The following is a 19,027-nucleotide window of genomic DNA, read 5'->3' on the forward strand; positions in this document are numbered from 1 at the left end:
ACCAGAACGGTGAATCTCATTATTGGTCGGATTCATAATGGGTGGTAACTTTATAATTAATAACACAACACAAACCTTCTGAAAAAATAAGGTCACCACTTGGGAATACCCCCTGGAAATACTACGCCACGCACTATAGTTCGTAAAATCGTTCGTAAAAGTCTTTCTTGGCTCACCGGGTAAGATGTCCAAGCGCGCTCCCGAGAAAACAATAGGTATCGCGACGAAACCTATCACACACTCTCCCCGGTCTGGCTATGCGGGCCTATTTATTTCATTCAAAAAACATGGGTTTCCCCTGCAAAGCACGTGCGCTTCTGCCCTGCTGGCAAATTTTTTCCGGCTCAAAACGAGTTCCAAGTAAAAATGGGTTCCCTGGCAAGACACGTGCGCTTCTGCCCTGCTGGCAATTGTTAATCAGCTCAAAAATGGGTTCCCAGTAAAATTGGATTCCCCTGCAAAACACGAGCGCTCCTGCTTTGCACGCATATATTTATCAGCCGAATTGTTTTCCAGTAATCGGGCCTTTACCGATACGACAAGCAATTAAGCTGAAATGTGGCAAACATTGTTATTTCTTAACTTTTTCCCTGAAATCGCAGATTTTCAAGAAATAACGGTAATTCTTTTTGAAGAAAATAATTTGACTATTTGAAGGACCCTACTTAATTATCACCTATAATTTCATTCCAAATGTTCATCTAATCATTTTCACTCGCCTAAACCAAGTTTTTTAGTACCTACTTCGATTTATACGTTTTAATATGACGCGAATTACTGGTTTTTGTAACGAATTTCCCGTTCTTTCAGTTGTTTCAGTGCCACTTCAAAAATGTTAGCCTATAACAACATAATAAATCTAAATAGCTTTGGTAAGCAAGGTTGGCAAATTCCATGAACGTCAACGGCAAATTGTTGAGTGCAGGCAGAATTTAATCAAAACAAAAATTACCTCTAGATATCTGTGTTCTGCTGCATTGCAATTTGCTTCCTGCAACTGCATTTGGATTGAGATTTGCAATGTAATCAGAATTGCAAAAATACGCCAAATGAGCAGTTATGTTATGATTTATCTACAAAAAACTGCTTTATAAATGTTGTCATACTTGTGTGTTATGTTGCCAATCTTAATTTTTTGGTCGATGATAGAAAATTAATTTTTTGGACGAAATAATCCACATAGCCAAGTAAATTAATCGCCAGGAAGTTACCAATCGCTTCCTTTTTTAGAGATTGCAATTATTATGTATATATGTATGTATAATTGATATACAAACATAAAATATATATTACAAGACATAGATCATTAAACATACGGTTTTCTAACCACACCTGAAGTCACGGTCATGAAAACTGGGACACCCAGTATAGAGGGTGTCTCGTAAGCACATGATCAAAATAGGTAGGAGTGCGACATTCTTTGGATTAAATGAAGAACATAGTAACCTATTACTTAACTTTTATTAAGAAAAAACGTCTGGGTTCAATTCGATTCGAAGTTTTCAAAGAAATAATGTTCCTTGAAATATTGGGAGAATGTGACAATGGATTTGAATGAAATTTGATCTGGATGTGTTCCTACGTATGATTTATATTCTGATGAAGCTTCTGCTCGATTCGCTTTGGGCAAATGGTACATTCTCGAATGTGTTGATACAAAAGCTAACAAACTTTTCCGTGGGTAGCTGCAGCCTCTTCTTTTTTTAGTGGTTGCACTAATTTATCCTTTTCGATGATTTTTGTGCTCTTCTCTTTTGGTTGGAACAGCTTGCAGAGCACAATTCTCTTTTGTTTTCCAAACAAAGCCTATTTTAATGCTTTAAGCATCGAAAATAAATGGCTCTAGATTTAAAACCACAATTTGTCAAAAGAAAGAGAGTAACCGACAGTGATAAGAATGTTGGTTTCTTGGCTTTGCTGTAACTCAAATGTCACACCTGATAATGTTCATAGGGAACATAAAAAGCTAATTTTAGACACTTAAAACAACTACAGTAATTTCAGAAATTTACATTCGAAATCGAAATCAAGGTTTTTTAGGAACCTGCACAAACTACATAGTTTGCGTGTTAAAATGAGTTTCATGAGGCCATGTTGATTATTACCAAACTCCAAAATCTCTCATTTAAATTTTTATAAAATGAAGTTTTTTTTTCTTTAAATTCTAAAATATGAACAAGAAAACTCCATGTTTACTGATTTAAAAATAATATTTTAATTAATGAAAATGTACAACGAAACCCCTGTAGTATTTTATATCACAATAATATCTCAGAAAATAGACAAATTAAATACTTTCCTGCAAAATAGGAAACGATGCTAGCGAGACAGTTAGAGGAAAAAAGGTTCAGCAAAACAAATGTAACGGTGTGATGTCTTATCGGTTTCAGAATTAATTTTCATAAAATAAATATGGACCAATAACTCCTCCAGCATAAAATCTGCACCACTCAGTTTTTTAAGGTGTAGTGGCAGTTCTTGATATTCTTCCGGTTTGTCGCCACCCCAGACCCAACAATTCTGCTTGTTTACATAGCCGTTTAACTAGAAATGAGCTTCATCGCTGAGAATAATTTTCTATTGAAAATCTGAATAATTTTCGATTATTTCTAAGCACCCATTACTGAATTTTCGTCTCTTTTGATCAGTTGCTTTGAGTTCTTGGGTGAAAACGATTTTGTATGGATCGTATTTTTCACAAAATTCGCCACAAAGATGAGAAATTGATAAGTTTGGATCTTAACGAACACTTTCACGTATATCAATATTTGTTTCACCTCTTGCATATCTTTGTCTCACTGGCATGGCATTATGAGGTATAAATTTTATTTCGAACTTTATGACTAAACGTTCGATTGTTCTTTTATCTAGACGGTTGTAACGGCCAAAAATTGGAGTTAATGCACTTAAAGTTTGAGTAACAGAACGCGATTTTTGATACTAAATTTGGATTATTTGTAAACGTTGTTGAAGCGTGAGCCGTTCCATGATTAAATGGTAGACATGTGCAAATATAAATATCAATGTTACAAATAAAAAATTGCCGCTGTGTATAAGAAGTGTGAATTTAAAAATGGGGCGTTCTCAATGAAAGGCCTTTTACAACAACAAACATCTTTTTTTCTTATATTTTTATGGTTTTTCTTTTATATTTACTTCATCTGACTTTTACGTAGTTATCGAGCCAGTTAATTAACTTTTAGGCTTCCAAAGGGATAAAAGCGAAAATATCAACAATTTGAGTGTCCTCGAAGTTTGAAAAACCTTTTATCTTAGAAGCGGAGAGATATCCAATCAGTCGTCATTATTTTTTGGGTAGCTTTTCTCCAGATATTGTCGTTTGTTAATTTTGTTTGATCGCAGATTCCTAGTAAGTAAAATATAATATAAAGTGCAATTTCCGTATAATAGTACACAAGGAAAACGTATTTTGTGTGAGTGCAATACATCTTCCTAAAACATGTTCAATTCATAAGCAGAATGCAATAATATAAGAATGAGTATTTATATGGACGGCTTTATTTCAAATTGGTTCATTTAGAAGCATCCCATATTCACAGATATATTATATACCCACGACTATTATAATGTACGAAGAAACTGTTTCTTATTGATACGAATACGAATTGAAATTGCAGTCATTACGCAAATTCAGTTTTGAACAAACGAGTTTTTTATCCAGCAAATAACAGGATTTGGTTGTTGTAATACAAATGTCTGATTATTAAAGTTTAATATCTGAAAACCCAGCAATCATTTTGAGTAATTAGCTCTGGTAGAAGCCCTGAAAATGTTCTTTCGTTGATTATACATCACGTAATAAGATTAATTAACTAAAATATCTTTACTTGGAGATGTATATAAAATGGTTAAGAATTGTTTTGTTTTCAGTTGGAAGTGGCGGCCAAATGAGATCGCTCAAGGGTGGCATTCCGTGATCCACCCTTCAGTGGCCACCCGTTTCCCCATAGATCAAATAAGTGGCGGGAGACACGGGTAGACTTCGAGATGGCGGATCTAGAGGCCGTGCTGGCCGACGTCAGCTACCTGATGGCGATGGAGAAGAGCAAATGCACACCAGCAGCCAGAGCTAGCAAAAAGATTGTATTACCTGATCCAAGGTGAGTCTTGATGCACTTATTTGTAACACACGCGCCCATGCAAACGCAGTTTCTATTTTAAAAAGGATAAATAGTTATTTATTCAATCGCTAGAGTCTAAGAAGATCCATTACAGGAAACTTGATATGTACCTACATCTAATAAATCGTTTCATGAAACGGGCTTAGTACATAAAATTTCTTTGAATGGGGGTTTTTATATTCGAAAGTGATGTTGTATCCTTGATATGTGTGCTTATAGTTCAAAATGGTTATTTATGTGGGCTTCAATTGGTCTTGATCTAATCAGAGCGTTGAAGGTGTGATTTTTATTAAATCGGTGAACATGTGATTGCTGAAAACTTTTCTGTGTTTGAAGCCCAGTAAATCAATTTGTTCAATATATGGGGTGTCCCGTCTAATTTGAGCTTTTTCCTCATGCCAATTCAAATTAAAATTTTCGGATTTTGCATGCAGGATGTCCGAAAATGTAGTAATTTATCAAACAAAATGGATGGCATTATTTATAAAGCATTTGGCCTACATTTACCAAGGTTTGTATAACTGAACTGTAACAACTCAGCTCAGTATAAATTGTTAAGATGAATGTTAAAAAACGTGTGTTTAAAAATTGTGTTTTATTTATAGCTATGTGATGTTTTAGCTTCTTCAGATACAAACGTATTTTCTTTAGCAAAACTTTTCGTAAGGAATCTTACTGAATGTTTACACCTTTAAAATCAATCGTTTTCGAGATAACTGCGATTGTTTAAACGGACATTTTTAAAACTTTATATTAGTGTATTTTTGTTGGAGCACTCTGTGTATTTTAAAGCAAATTGCTTCCGTCTACTTCTTAAAGTGATGTAAGTATGTACCAAAAAGTTTGGTATAAAATTTCTGTTCGTTTCGTCCTGAGCAAATGTCTTGAATAACGGGCACCATCTTGGGCATGTACAGAATGGTTGATTTACAATAGGAAATCTGAAATATGCAACCACACGCTTCTTTCAGAAAGTAGATATTTTACTTGATTTTACATACGTAGTATGAGTATGACTGTCCGGCTGTTTTTACGACGACGGAAATATAAATATGGCAGACTTCGAGATCTTTGGAGGTGAGGCTACAAAGCTTACTATCATTCACCAATAAAACAAAATTTGGTTTGTCTATCTTTATTTTCAACCCATATAAAATAATTCATTTTGTCATTAATTACGAATTATTGTTTTCGTACTATCGGCATCTATCAATCGTTTTTCAATTACTTAAATCATTTTAGAATGAAAAATATTTAAATTATTGATCCTGTTAATTATCTATCACATTTGTTGTACCCCGTATGCCAGATATTTATTTGTAGTTCGATCAATATAAACATGACCTGATTTTCATTTGTGGTATGATTTTTGTTTTAATTGTGGCATTTTGAGCATTAAAACTAGTGTGTTTTCGAGATCAATCGGATATTAAAATATGCTAAAAGGTGTTTAGTCAAATAAAAAATCTGAACATTTTCAACATATTTTATTTGGGAAACGGCAAAATCTCAGATGGCATCTGAGTTTTTTTGCTCAGCACAGATTTTAAGTGGTGAGTGTCCATTTTTACCATTTTTAACTGGGGAAAATGGCAATTTGAACGGTATTTTAATCAAAACTTGGAAAAAACATATGCAGATATTCATTTATGTGATAGACTCGTGAGTTCTACCATAACATGCCGATTTTCGTTAAAGCAAAGTAAATGAGTTTGTGACTAGACGTAAATTATATGATATCAAATTGCGATTCGCCCAAGTCCTGTGTTTCGTCCAAAAAAAATTCTGTGTTTCGTTAAAGGTGCGTTTGGGGGATAATTTCGCCATAAAGTGTTATTTATAGCATTTTTTAAATTTTAAGTTAAACTTATTTTCAATGCACCCATGCTTTGTTAATCTTTTCCACGTAAGTTTGGGTCATCCTGCATAGAAGACAGTATACTTACCAAAACTGTATTCAAAATCATACGTGTTTGGTTTCTGATGTCTTGTAAATAATAGTAGAATGTGCCTTTCAGCTACGGCGGAGTCTTTTGTTTCAAACAGAAACAGATTTCAATACTTAAGGTGAGGATATCGTTTTTCATCAACCGGGTTAGTACGCTAACGTATTTGGTTATTATAATAAAAAATTTAAATTGGTGTGGTAAATTTGTATTTTTGATTTCATCTGTGGGTTATTTTAATATTTATCATACATTTACTTAAGCAAATTCAAATGACTCGAACGGAATTAAGCGTTTTCCGATTTATTACTAGTTAAAATCACGAAAATATCATATACATTTTTTTCACAGCTCTTAAAATAAAGTGTCAGCAGGAGTGATAAATTGTAAGTAAAGCACAGTACCTACAACGTGGCTGGCAGACTATGCGCCATGTTTCGTTTCACATTCCCAACAACGATCGATTATCATCAGAACCAAATGAGATAGTGAACATAAATCACTTACTTAAAATAATGTGGAAACCTGACATCCACTAAGATTCCAATAGAAATTGTTTGGATATCCGCCTCGTGAAACAATATGTAAACCCACAGAGTTCGATTACAGCGAAATTAAACAAGCTTTTTAATCTTATATGAGTTCTGGTGTTTACGTTCGCGGCATAAACAAGCATTTATTTTCGGTCTCTAATAAGTGTAATTATTATTTTTACTTTCTATAATCAGCGAACGTTTATAATGCTACAGTTATTTTCGGCACTTCTAGGAAATTTGCTGAACCTAGATTTTTGTTTCATTCATTTTCAATTACACGCTTTATTTGACAAATGATTTGATCATTGATTGATCTACTCTGCTAGAAAACTAATAGGCGAGTGATTAAAAGTTACAGGGATTTGCATGGAAAAACATTTTTTCATTAGATATTTTGTATATCTAGCGAAAACTGCAAAACTTGCTCATTTGCTGTCTTTAACATATTTAGAATTTTTATTTATTTTTGTATGCACTATTTGACCTAAAAAAAATAAATAGTAAAACCAAAGGAAATTTGGAAGGTCTTTTGAAAATCGAAAATTCGATTATTTTGGTATGGCGAAGTATCAGTGCACATAAACCATAAAATGCATACAAACTTTATGTTTAACAGGAAATAGCAATCTAAACAGCCAATACATTAACATGAACTTTGAAATGTGAGCACATGGTCGGTGTTATTGGAATGCATGCAAACAAAATGCTGGTTTGAATTAGTCAAAACTGTAATCATATTAATATTTGTAAATAATTGACGAAAAAATCAGTTCTAAGCTATTAAAGACGAAGTGATCTATCAAATAGACCATATAATTACCTTAGGTTGATATCGATGTGTACTTAGATATTTTAGTAGTACCTAATCTGCTGTAGGCTTTTTCGATTTCGATATTTATCGCTTAATTCTATAACAAACACCGATAAGGTCCCACATTTGCATTGATTAAACGTGTTGAACTGTATAGTGTCCTGCATTTATTACTACTAATATGACTTTGCAATTCCGACGAAGGCAATTAAAAGAGATATTGCAAATATGTGCTATTTGGTTTTATCAAATATTGAATTAACAGTATTTAAGTAATTGACATTCATTCCAATGTAGAAAGTGCCATAATAGTTAACAGTCGAACACTATCTGCTGCAGTTGAAAGCAGATCTTATGTTTTTGAAATTAACTGTAAGATTACTTAGCGGAAAAACTTCCGTTCTACTTACGATTCTTGTTTCTCCACCACATTTCTTCCACTTAATTATTGTACTTTTGGTGGTTTTCTCCATACATCACCGGCTTTTTTTAAATTTTAGAACGTTTTGTCCGTTATTTACGAAAGCCGTTATTCTGCTGCCACTTATAACATGTTTGGCATCGACGATAATCGACGAAATAATAAATAGGGTCATTTAAAAGGAAAGTAAATGGTGAATAATACTCTAAACTAGTCTAAACGACTGTTTTTTTAAACGCAGTTTATTTTTATGAAATTGAACATAGAAGGGATGTACAGGGTGTGTCATAATGCAATGCACCTATTTTAAAGGTTTGTTGCGAAGTAAATTTGTAAAAATTAAGCATGCAAAAAATTTCGATTTTTTAAGATTACGTTTTTATGGCCGCAGGAAAATTTCAAATAAAAAGTTGATTAGAAAGAACGATTTTTTAAACCTTCTAAACACCTTAAAATATTTGCAGATCATTAGGAATCATTAGGCATACATATATGGAAAACTTTAAGTAAGTAAGGTCCTGTAAACGAAAAAAAAAACGTTTTAACTAGGAAAGAAGTTTCATTGTTATAAAAAATATATAATTCACCTTGCTACTCGGGGTTAGTTAATAAATGATATGTGGATGAGGTAATGATTTGTTAATGATTATGTACCTATTCATTTTTTCGAGTTTATTTGAATGTTTCCCGCACTTATTTAAATATTTAGTACAATGTTCATGACACCAACGTTCAAGCCAAACACACCTATTTTAGCCAATTCGATTTTTGGAAAACTTGTTATTTTCACCACATCTTAGGTTTTCTCCCTTATTGTCTGGCTCTGGTTCACCTTCTTCTCCCGGTGTTGTGTTTAGCCCATCTACTTTATCGTCATTGAAATTCATTTTCAGTTTTGCCTTGGTTTCTTACGTCTCGATTTCATTTGCTTCTTTGCAGAATTCCTGCGGCACTTTTCGAACTTTGTTATTATTTTTTGTATTCAGTGCTGATGCGAGTTATTGCGCTTTTGTGAGTAGTTTCAATATGCATTAGGTTTGGTACTGGATAAATTTGATCCAGCATTTTGCAAGATGTTTTACGTGTTTAATCATGAGAACTGTCTGGATTAACAGATAAATTAAAATTAGGTTTCGTTATATTCTGCGTTCTAAACTTATTAAGAGCACTAAAATTATGCTTTTTTTTAAATGTTTAACTCCATGAACTTGGAATGGAAATTTTGCAGACTTCCGAAAAAAAAAGTTTTGCTAAGAAAATTACTTTTATTTTTCGCCATGGCAATTTTTGTTGTTTCCAATCTAACGGAAAACATTGTAAAGTAACGCATTTATTAGTTTCGTGGGTAAACGAAACGCAAATATTTTTTTGGATTTGCAATTCTATTATTCTAACAAAAATTAATTATTCATAGATAAGGTACGTGTTATTTAGCACTTAGCTGTTACCTCTTACAGGGTGATTACAATAATAATTTTAATGCGTTTTAGTTTTGAGCAAAGTGTTACAGTCGGGCGTGACATTCACAAATGGTACAAGTCGGGATGACGTGCGTAAACAAGTTAATTATCAAATCATGCTTAGAGTTCCGCAAAAGTACTGACAACAGGTGCAATTTTTGCCAACATGTTTGGCTCAATGACGACTTTCGCATGCAGTTATTCAAATAAGAAATACTGGATTGTGACGGAATAACCTTTTGAAAACGATAATCTCAGCTTAATTACAGTACAGTTTCAGTAGATATTTTTCTGGTTGAAAATATGTAACCATTAATGAAATGTATGCAAACAATTTGAGTTTGAGAGTTTTTGTGATTTTGCTCTTGGAAACGTTGGAATATGTGCAATAGCGTCTTCTTTAAGTTGAAAGGACCTACTTTTCAATTACTTTCAAGGTATTCTTGTAGTAGATTGGAAAGGTTTGTCCAACAGCTTATTACGTGCATTAATACTTCTGCCAAGGCTAAATACCAAAAATGATAATACAGTTTTAAGGTGACCAAAGCATAAGTAGAAAACATTGTTTAAATAGCTTGGAAATTTCTTCATGGCTTACTTCTGATTATGTATTACAGTTTAGAATTGAGATACTATTACTAGAAAGCGTAATTTAAATTATCTTTTTGGTTGATTAGCTAGAGTTTCTATAGGCTGTAAGAAGAAGCTTATGATCTAATATTATAATTTTATATTCATTTTAAAAGCAGAGTTTGAAGCTATTTCAACTGGGATTTCTGAGATTTTAACTTCAAGTTTTCAGGACTCATTTTGCATAAAAAGAAAGCGATTGACGCTGTTGATGATTCTGGAAAAGTACTCAAATTTTTTTTGCTGGATTGTAAATCTATAAGTAATTCAGATAAAATTTTATTAAAGGACAACCTTAAATAATATTTCTTCATGTTATAGATTCATCAGTCTAAACATTTAGACATACGAGACAACAATTACTTTCTCTACTTGCTGCAACAGAATTAAAAATATTTGTTTGATTTCAACAACAGTAAATCGAGTTAGTCACTACTCTAAATCATTATTATTCACATTATTCATTGCATCGTTCTCGATTGTCTCTGTGGGTGGTCTTCTTTTCCCTTCTGTAGTATTGTCACGACATCTCACTTAACTACCTTAGCCCAACTTTACTTATGATAATTTATTGTTGATTTCTGCTAAATGTGCAAGTAAAAAAACCGGCATCTTTACTTTAGAGTGATTCGGCAACGAGGCCTTCTCTACTTAATACATGCACAATCCCACCTATTCCAAACATTACAATGTGTTGTATGCAATGTTGTATTACATTGTATTGCAATTGTATTACAATGTGTTGCATTGCCAGACGAAGTGTAGGTGTTGGGAACACCTCGATTATGATCCTCCATTCTGGCCTTCATTTGGAAAGTAATGAGAAACATCAATTCCTAGCATATATCCCGAATGTAAATGTTGCTTCAAAAGCTAATTTTGAAGCGCCGACTGATTTTTGACGCCTTTTTACACCCACCCGACCTAATTGGTTCCTAATGCTTATATTGTTTTTATAGTATAAGCATTATCAGTTTGTTAGGGTCACCTTTCCTATCGCCTAGTTATGTGGCGTCATACGGTGATATGACGCCATATTAGCAATCATTGATATTTGTGTTCACAAAACAATACTTGTGCGTTTTAAAAGTATTATCAACTAAATGATATTACAGGACATTTATTGATAGATTACGTCAGCTATCTCAGGAAAATTATGATATCTAGGTGTCATTATCATTAGCTATGATACAATTTGTATATATTTTTTTTACTTTACTTTCAGATTTGTGAACTGTACTTTAAATTTGTACTATATTTTAAAATATTGACTTCGTCGTACATCTGCAATGCATTTTTCAAGAAAATACTCAGCAGTCCATGTTTTTCTTTCAAGTTTCTTCTGATTGACGGTAATTGGTTCGCAAAATGCAATATTTTTCGTCACTCGTTATTTTCTAAAAGTCTGCTTATTATTTATTACCTTCCTAGATGCATTTTTAAGCTAACACTTAAGGTCAAGCTACAATTTAGCAATAAATTAGGCAGTATAGATTTTGAGGAAAAAGTCTACATGGTAAAAAATCTATAACGCAACCATGATATTAATTTTTAAGTTGTATCTATCTATTTATTTAATTAGCCTTCTTCGGTCCATATTTGGACATAAGCCTCTCCCAGTCTTTTCCACTTTTCCCTGTTTGCCTCGATGTTCATCCATCTAGTTCCAGAGTGCTTCTTCAGGTCATCCGACCACCTCATTTGGGGTCTTCTGCTACTTCTTTTACTTTCCCAGGGTCTCCAGTTTAGAATACATGTATTCCATTATTCGTCTTTTTGTCTGATATTGTGACCGGCGAATGTCCATTTTAATTTTGCTATCTCTTTCGTTTTTCGGTTTATTTCTTATCCACTCGTTTCTCTTTCTATCTATCAGTTTAACATGTAACATTTGTCTTTCCATTGACCTTGTTACTTTATCGATATTTTTCTGTGTATGTCCATGTTTGGGATCCATAGGTGAAGACAGGCACTACACATTAATATACTTTGGTTTTGAGGTATTGTGCATATTTTTTATTTTTTAGGATGTAGCTCAGTTTGGCGAATGCTGCCCAACCCAATCTAACTCGTCTCTTGATGCTGTTTGGATTTCCTTGTTGAGTTAATTATTTATGATATATGTATTCATCGACTTGTTCTATTTTTTCTTGTTGTTCTTGTTTCTGATTGTGTGGTTCATATTAAGACCTATATTTTTAGCTGCTGTCTCCATTTCTTCGAGCATATCTTAGGTTGTTCAGGTATTGTCCACATATTTCTATACCTTTTTCTTCCCAGTCTAATTTCTTAAAGACCTCTTCTAGGGCATGGTTAAAAAGTTTAGATGATGTTGTGTCGCCCTGTCTGACACCTCTTCTTATGTGTGTGTATTGGTCTTGTTCCGTCATGGATTTTAATTGTTGTTATTGCTTTGCTATATATTATTGGTTATGAGTTTTGTGTATCTGTAGTCTATTCTGCTATTAATTAGCGAGCTTTTCACTGCCCAGTGTTCACTCAACACTATCAAAAGCCTAGTTATATTAAGTTAATTTTTAAATTGTATACGTTTCTCAAATAATTTCAGTTTGTCTCCAGAGTAAAGTTCACTATATCGAAAGTTATCAATGTTAAAAAATACATTCAAATAAGCAATTACATCTATGTAGCTACCCTAGAAAAGCAGGTTTTGTTATTCTTTCGCAACTTTTCTCTGCATTTCCTCATTCTCAAAAAATTAAGTTTTAAAATTTTAATTCCACTAATGAACATTTACGTCTTTTGCTTTCTAAATGCGTGATAACCTTCCAGTACTTATGTTTATAAGAAATATTGTAATTTAAATGCGTAAAATATGCTCGATTCGATGTCTTAAAAAAAACTACGTTATACTTGAACGCCAAATTCCTATTTTTTAGAAACCTCATAGACACCACCAAAAATTTAATTTGATTATTGAAATTGTGGGTTTAGACCATACAATTTATTTTTATGAAAAATAACTTTGTTTTTTAAAATGAATAATAAAAATATTTTCGAATGTTAAGTAGAAATAGCGTATGTAAGTATATACATATGTAGATTTTAATACCCTTTTGACATTTTCTGTGTACATTTGTATTTAGATTAATATATTTTTGTTTTGTTTCAGTGTCCGTAGTGTGATGCATAAGTATTTAGAGAAGAAAAACGAAGTGTCTTTTGATAAGATCTTCCATCAAACATTAGGTAAGTCGTTAAGCAATAACACTATTTTGTCATGTTTATTAATTTTAAAAAGTTGACCCGTTTTATGAAATTATGTTACCAAACAGTGAGATTTCCGGTTAAGCTTTACATTTTGAAAGGAAGATAGAAATGTTAGATATAGGAAATATAAGAAACAAAACAGTAATTCTATAAACTTTTGTGGGGGCAATATTTTCTGTAGGAATTATTCTAGAAAAGCTTACTTTTATTTCTGATAAATGCGGTTTTGCTAAATCTGTTTCTTTCTTTTGAAATCGGCTTAATACGTCGGGACAAACAGGGTTTAAGATAGATAATAATTTTTGACCTTGTTGTTTTCATTCATGAATCATACAATCAGCTCAGGTTCTTCTTAAATTACTTAAATTAGAAAATAATAAATACATTAAAACCGATTGTTTTCCTTTGATTTCTCTATACAAACGTTTCATATCTAGCTAGTAATCGGTTTATTAATTTCTGGTTCTAACATTCTTATTTTTACGTATTTCTTTTTATATCCAATTACTTTAATTTGAGTATCCATAGAAATATCATGCCTTGCCCAAATTTATGTCGGCTAGTGCGTTTTTCTCATTCATATAATCAAACTGAACGTAATTGTAATTCGTTTGGGTCCAAGTTGCTTATTAAAATGTGGTCACGTAACGAATCAATAATATCGGGACACAACAAAACGGACTGTCGAAAGAACGTCCGATATTGCACTTATCTGAGACGTGGAAAGTCAGGAAATTGGAAAATAGCACTAATTGAGAGCAAGGAATGGAAAGAAATTGGCAGAAGTGAAAGAAAAACAAACCACTTTTGAGAAAGGCCACAGGGGCGTATCGAAGTTTAGACCTTAAATCGCGTGCACATCACATTGATTTTAGAATCTAAACGACCCAAAATATATCGTTGAAATCGATTATATAACATGAAATTTTAGTGGGGAATTAAAAATATTCGAATCTTTCCATTTTTACTTGCAAGTGAATTTTATGTTCCCGATTGGTCAGTCTTGCGGTATTTCAGAGTTTTAGTATCACTTTACGAGCCATAATCATTCTTTATATACCCATTTAAGTGAATGAGGGTCCGAACTAAAGCGAAATAAACGATTTGCCCTAGTAAAGTTTGTCCATAATGATCGTAGTTCATTTCAATGATTAATGCCTCCATAAAGAATAGTTTAGTACATTTACAAATGTCGATTACGATCGAAAATTACTATGAAATAGAATTTTCATATACAAATAACAAAGTCACTATAGTTATCCTTAGATAAGGAACTGTCTGTTAGATCGATGTTTCATACTTTGTTAACATTTTTTTGTAAATCCTTTTTAAAAATGTCTGGTGTTTTCAACGGTGTAATGTCTGCTATTTCAGAGTTTTTAATCTAAATTATTTATAATTTGGATGGTATTATCTCTAACCGTTTTCACATGAATCCCCAATTTGTGGATAAATTAGTTAAATGTATAAGACAATAGAATCCCAAGTAGATAATGTAATGAGATTTTCTGCTGTATTGTACGCATATCAACAATTTGTAGCCATTGTTAAAATGTTCACCGCTTTAATCTGTTCAGTCAAAGGCATAATACTTTGGCTGCACTGGTATCGTCTCGGATTTTGCAGGCAGATGCAGATTATGCTTCTCTATTCACATTGGTTTTGTTTCATTTTTGACTATATTTCTGAAAAATTGGTACTAGTTAGAAGTTTTAATTTGTAAACATCCTTATGTAATTAAAAATTGTATAATTTCGTATAATTAGGCTTTACAATTGTGGAATTGGAAACTACATTTTTCGAAGTTTCCTTTGATAAACTATTTGACTTGGTTTACCAGCAACCCTATTTAATCCCAAGCTTTATTGAGTTGGCTAAGTAATTACTTATCAGGGTTGTTAGACCCCGCGGAACTTGTTTGGACTAAACAACTTGCGGCTATTCAGAAGGGATGAAGCAGTTCATTTGAGAGATGATATCTGTTGATACTGTTTGTAATTTAAGCTGAAAGCTTTTTCCTCCCTCCATAATAGGCTGTATTTTATTTTACGTGTCGTTTACTTAAAGACTAAGTCAATAGTTGAAAAAAATGAAGTGTGTTGAGCAATCGTTTTTTAATTTTTAATGGGATGGAAAAAATTAATTTCTATTGAGTTGTCGTGGTGTTGTGACCGGATATGCATTAGAGGCTAATTGAATTGCAAATCGGGGCTTCAAGTGAATCTTTAAAACAGTAGGAATTTTACCCCGTTATTGAGCTTAGGTGTATTCATTTTGATGTCTGTTGAGAATATTTTGTACGAAGAATATGCGAAACAAACTTCATCAATATGTATCAATATACAGGGTGATTCGAAATTGGCGTGATTCGTCTGGAGGTGTTGTCTGGCGTTGTTTAAGGAGTACAGAAAAAAATATAAAAAATATTAATTGTTATTAAAAACTGATAAATTTGCCAAAAAACTATATAGAAATACGGCAACAATGTTTTTCAAGGTAATCTGCCTAATTCAATAACACTTTTTTAATATGAAAATTTTTCATAATTTGAAGCAAAGATCGTAATTTTCCTTTTTGAATGCTTAAGTATTCCAATATGCTACCAGTTAAGCATGAAACATTTTCAAAATAATGCATTATAACGATTTTGAACTGTTAACAGCAGCTAGAAATTATCGAAAAAAAATTTCAATATTTATGGCCAATTTTGAATCACCGTGTATACGAAAATTATTCTTGTTTATTGGTCAGGATCATTGGAAGATATAGTTATTGAGCTGCTTGAAATGGAAGTTCCGTAATATTCCTTTGTGCCATTAAATTGCGTTTGTTTGAATATAAAAAATGCTGAAATACCAACTTCACATGAAATTAGCATATGATGATTCGTAGTTTGATAGCATGCACGGCCCCATGTTTCATATTTCACGTCGTCCTTGTTTGCAGTTAAACAGAACACCATCGATGACAATGTTATGACGTCAAAGCATTGTTTCGATCTTATATTTTTTCATCAAAGAGAACCGAAAATGCGTTTTTAATTAACACAACCGACAAACGTTATAGGCAAATAGGCAGATTGCAGTCGCTTTGTTTGGCTTGTTGTACTTTTTGTGTTGCCATTTAGCTAAATGGATTTACTTTACCTCTTTGATAGTCGAGCTAAAGAGAATGAAATTGTCAGCGTAAATAAGCTTTGAAATTCACTTTGTACTATTCACTAGAACGTAAGTCCTATTGATGGATTTCAATAGATTTTTCCATGTAGAATCATGTCAGTGTGGTAGGGTTTATTGCGTTTTAAAATATTTCTGTTCTATTATTGTTGTTAGCTCTCATTCATCTAGTAATACTATCAATGATTTTTTGCGACTGTACCAGAAATCTGTTGGGTGTTCAATCGTAAGCCATTTTCAAATAGTTTGAAATTAAAGTTCTTCAGCAGTCACAAAAGGGCATTGAAACCTATCAAACGTCTTCCATACCGGTTAGGATATTGTTCAGCCTAATCCTCCACATCAAAGCTTCACATTTTACAACAGAGTAGAACGGTTTTTATTACATACTTTCCGCTATAAGAAGTACATACGTGCAGCGTTGAAGTTATAAAATGAGCATTTCATATGCAGAAGTGATCGTTGAATAGCGCTGAAGGAGCTGATCAAAAACTGTAAATAATACTCTTGGGAACTTACGAGTGATTGGTTAAAATAGCAGACAGTTTGGAGTTATTTGCCTTAAACATAAATTGGATTCCTAAGGGAGGCACCAATAGGAAATATATTGGTGATTTTGCAGCAATAAAGATGGAGGGTCTTTACTTTCCCAAGTCCCTTGAGAGTTGGCCCTGTCCCAGGATAGAGTTGTAAAATAATATTTTTTTGGGTTTAAGGTTTTATGAAATTTGAAATCACAATAAAACATGCAAGTTTCCGAACCATCTTAGTTGTTGATGGATTATTTAATAATTTTTTTGTAATTGTTGGCTTGTATCTGAAAAATATTGCAGCCCCAAGTTGAATTTCTTAAAAAGTCCCCTCGTAAAAAGTATACTTTGAAAAGGTTCATTAACATTGGCAACTTTTCAACTTTTCTTTCCATTATCAATCATGTAGCCCTTGAAAACAGTGCGTCTAATGCAGAGAAATACAAATTTGATGCATTATTAAAAACAGCATTGAGTAGACAGTTACTGATCACCAAATATTTTGCTTGCTTATGTTAAGTTGCAGACTTAACTTAAACTTATGGAGCTTTTCTTTAATTTCTAAACAGGAATTTGTAATAGCTTAACTTCTTCTATTGTGTATTTCACTCGAAAAGTTAATTTATTTCAAATGCCTGCAGTGTATTTCAAAATACACTATAGGAAATAGGAACACGAGGCCTAATAACTCGTTCGTCACGCATGCCGTATTTAATGTAATCACTTAAAACATCTTTAGCACCATTGCTAATGAACTACAAACAAACAATTGTAACATGGTTCTTGGTATAGATTTAAAATATCGTTTCCAAAAGAACATTTCCACAGTTAATTTATTCGGTTTTAATCTTTTGTTGCTTATGTTTTCCAGTTTATTTCACTTATGGTTAGTCTTAAAAAATCAGGTTAGGTGCACTGAAATAGACTCAATAAACTGTTTCTAATCCCATTGCAAGAATGTAACTTGCTGGCTAATCAAGAGAGGTTATAAATGCAGTTTGAATTGTTGTTGAGTTGCAATTTTGACAACTCCACCTAAGGCCAATTTTGATATTTCAAAATGTAATTTTAATGTTTTTAACATTTTTCATTATTTGTAACTCCGCAGTTATTAATCTGAGCAGTAAAGTGGCAAATAAAAAGTTTATAGAGAATTTTACTCCAAACAAAATAACGATAAACACTGCGATGTTTCACGTTTTTTTCGTATTACCAGATTGTGAGAAGCCTTAGAATTTTGTGCAGTACAAAAGCATAGCTTTTGATTAAAAAAGTAATGATTCTCTTCTTGATCAGGAAATTTGTATATACAAGGTGGGCCAGTGAATAGCTTCCATCTCGCTTTTGTCAGTTGTTAGTATATAAAAAACGGCTCATACACGTACATTTTTGCTCTAAGGAAGACAACTTTTTACTGTACTTTCAACAATCTGACTTCAATCTCTATGCGAAGGTAGCAGTTATTCCTAAAGTTTTTAATGTAAAGAAGGTTCTAAATAAATAAGAGAAAAATAAAATGCGAGATTCAATCAATGACCATCGATCTGTGTAAAACTGAAATTGATTTTCAGTAAAAGTTATAAAACTGCACTTTTTGGCCCATTTGAACTTCTTATCTGCTTTGGTTTACTCTAACCATCCACAAAAACTCACCCAGTGTGACTATTACGTAATAATGAAATTTTACATTTAGGAATGTTTTCCAGGCTTTGAAGCCGTGGTCTATCGGAATTTCTTCCTGACGTTTCGTCCACAACTAGACTAAGAATAATTCAACTGCTGGATTCCCAGTCGTATTTATGCCGCCCAGCCGTGTGTGCTCATGCGTGGGGGATGGGTGGGGGTTCCAACGCTTCGGCGCACATGCTGTTTGGCGCAAAACGCGTTTCCAATCTGGATTGAGTGCCGTAATTTCTTCTTTTCTGTTAAAATTGTTTTGGTGTTTAAATATTTCGATGGCCTCTCTGGTGAGTCTCGGGTAGTATCTTTCAGATTGGTGCAGAATGTCCACTTCGTCGAATCGTATTTGGTGGCCGTCTAGCAGTGTGTGCTCCGCTACTGCTGATTTTTCTGTTTGTCCCAATCTGCAACTTCGTTTGTGCTCCGTGATCCTAGTGTTTATGCTTCGTTTTGTGGTGCCGATG

General features: G+C 32.9%; 1 protein-coding gene across 1 annotated transcript in view; it reads left to right on the plus strand.

Moving 5' to 3' along the window:
* The window catches only part of LOC109537817 (G protein-coupled receptor kinase 1), a 64,967-nt gene that overhangs the window by 3,955 nt on the left and 41,985 nt on the right, over positions 1-19,027 (plus strand). The window contains exons 2-3 of the mRNA XM_048664255.1: positions 3,892-4,121; positions 13,080-13,156. Of these exons, the coding sequence (XP_048520212.1) occupies positions 4,009-4,121; positions 13,080-13,156 (190 nt within the window). The 5' untranslated portion in view covers positions 3,892-4,008. The remainder of the gene's footprint in view (positions 1-3,891; positions 4,122-13,079; positions 13,157-19,027) is intronic.

This window comes from Dendroctonus ponderosae, unplaced genomic scaffold (assembly GCF_020466585.1).
Source record: "Dendroctonus ponderosae isolate FM_Combo_2020 unplaced genomic scaffold, Dpon_F_20191213v2 Dpon_F_20191213_2, whole genome shotgun sequence".
NCBI classification, from domain to species: domain Eukaryota; kingdom Metazoa; phylum Arthropoda; class Insecta; order Coleoptera; family Curculionidae; genus Dendroctonus; species Dendroctonus ponderosae.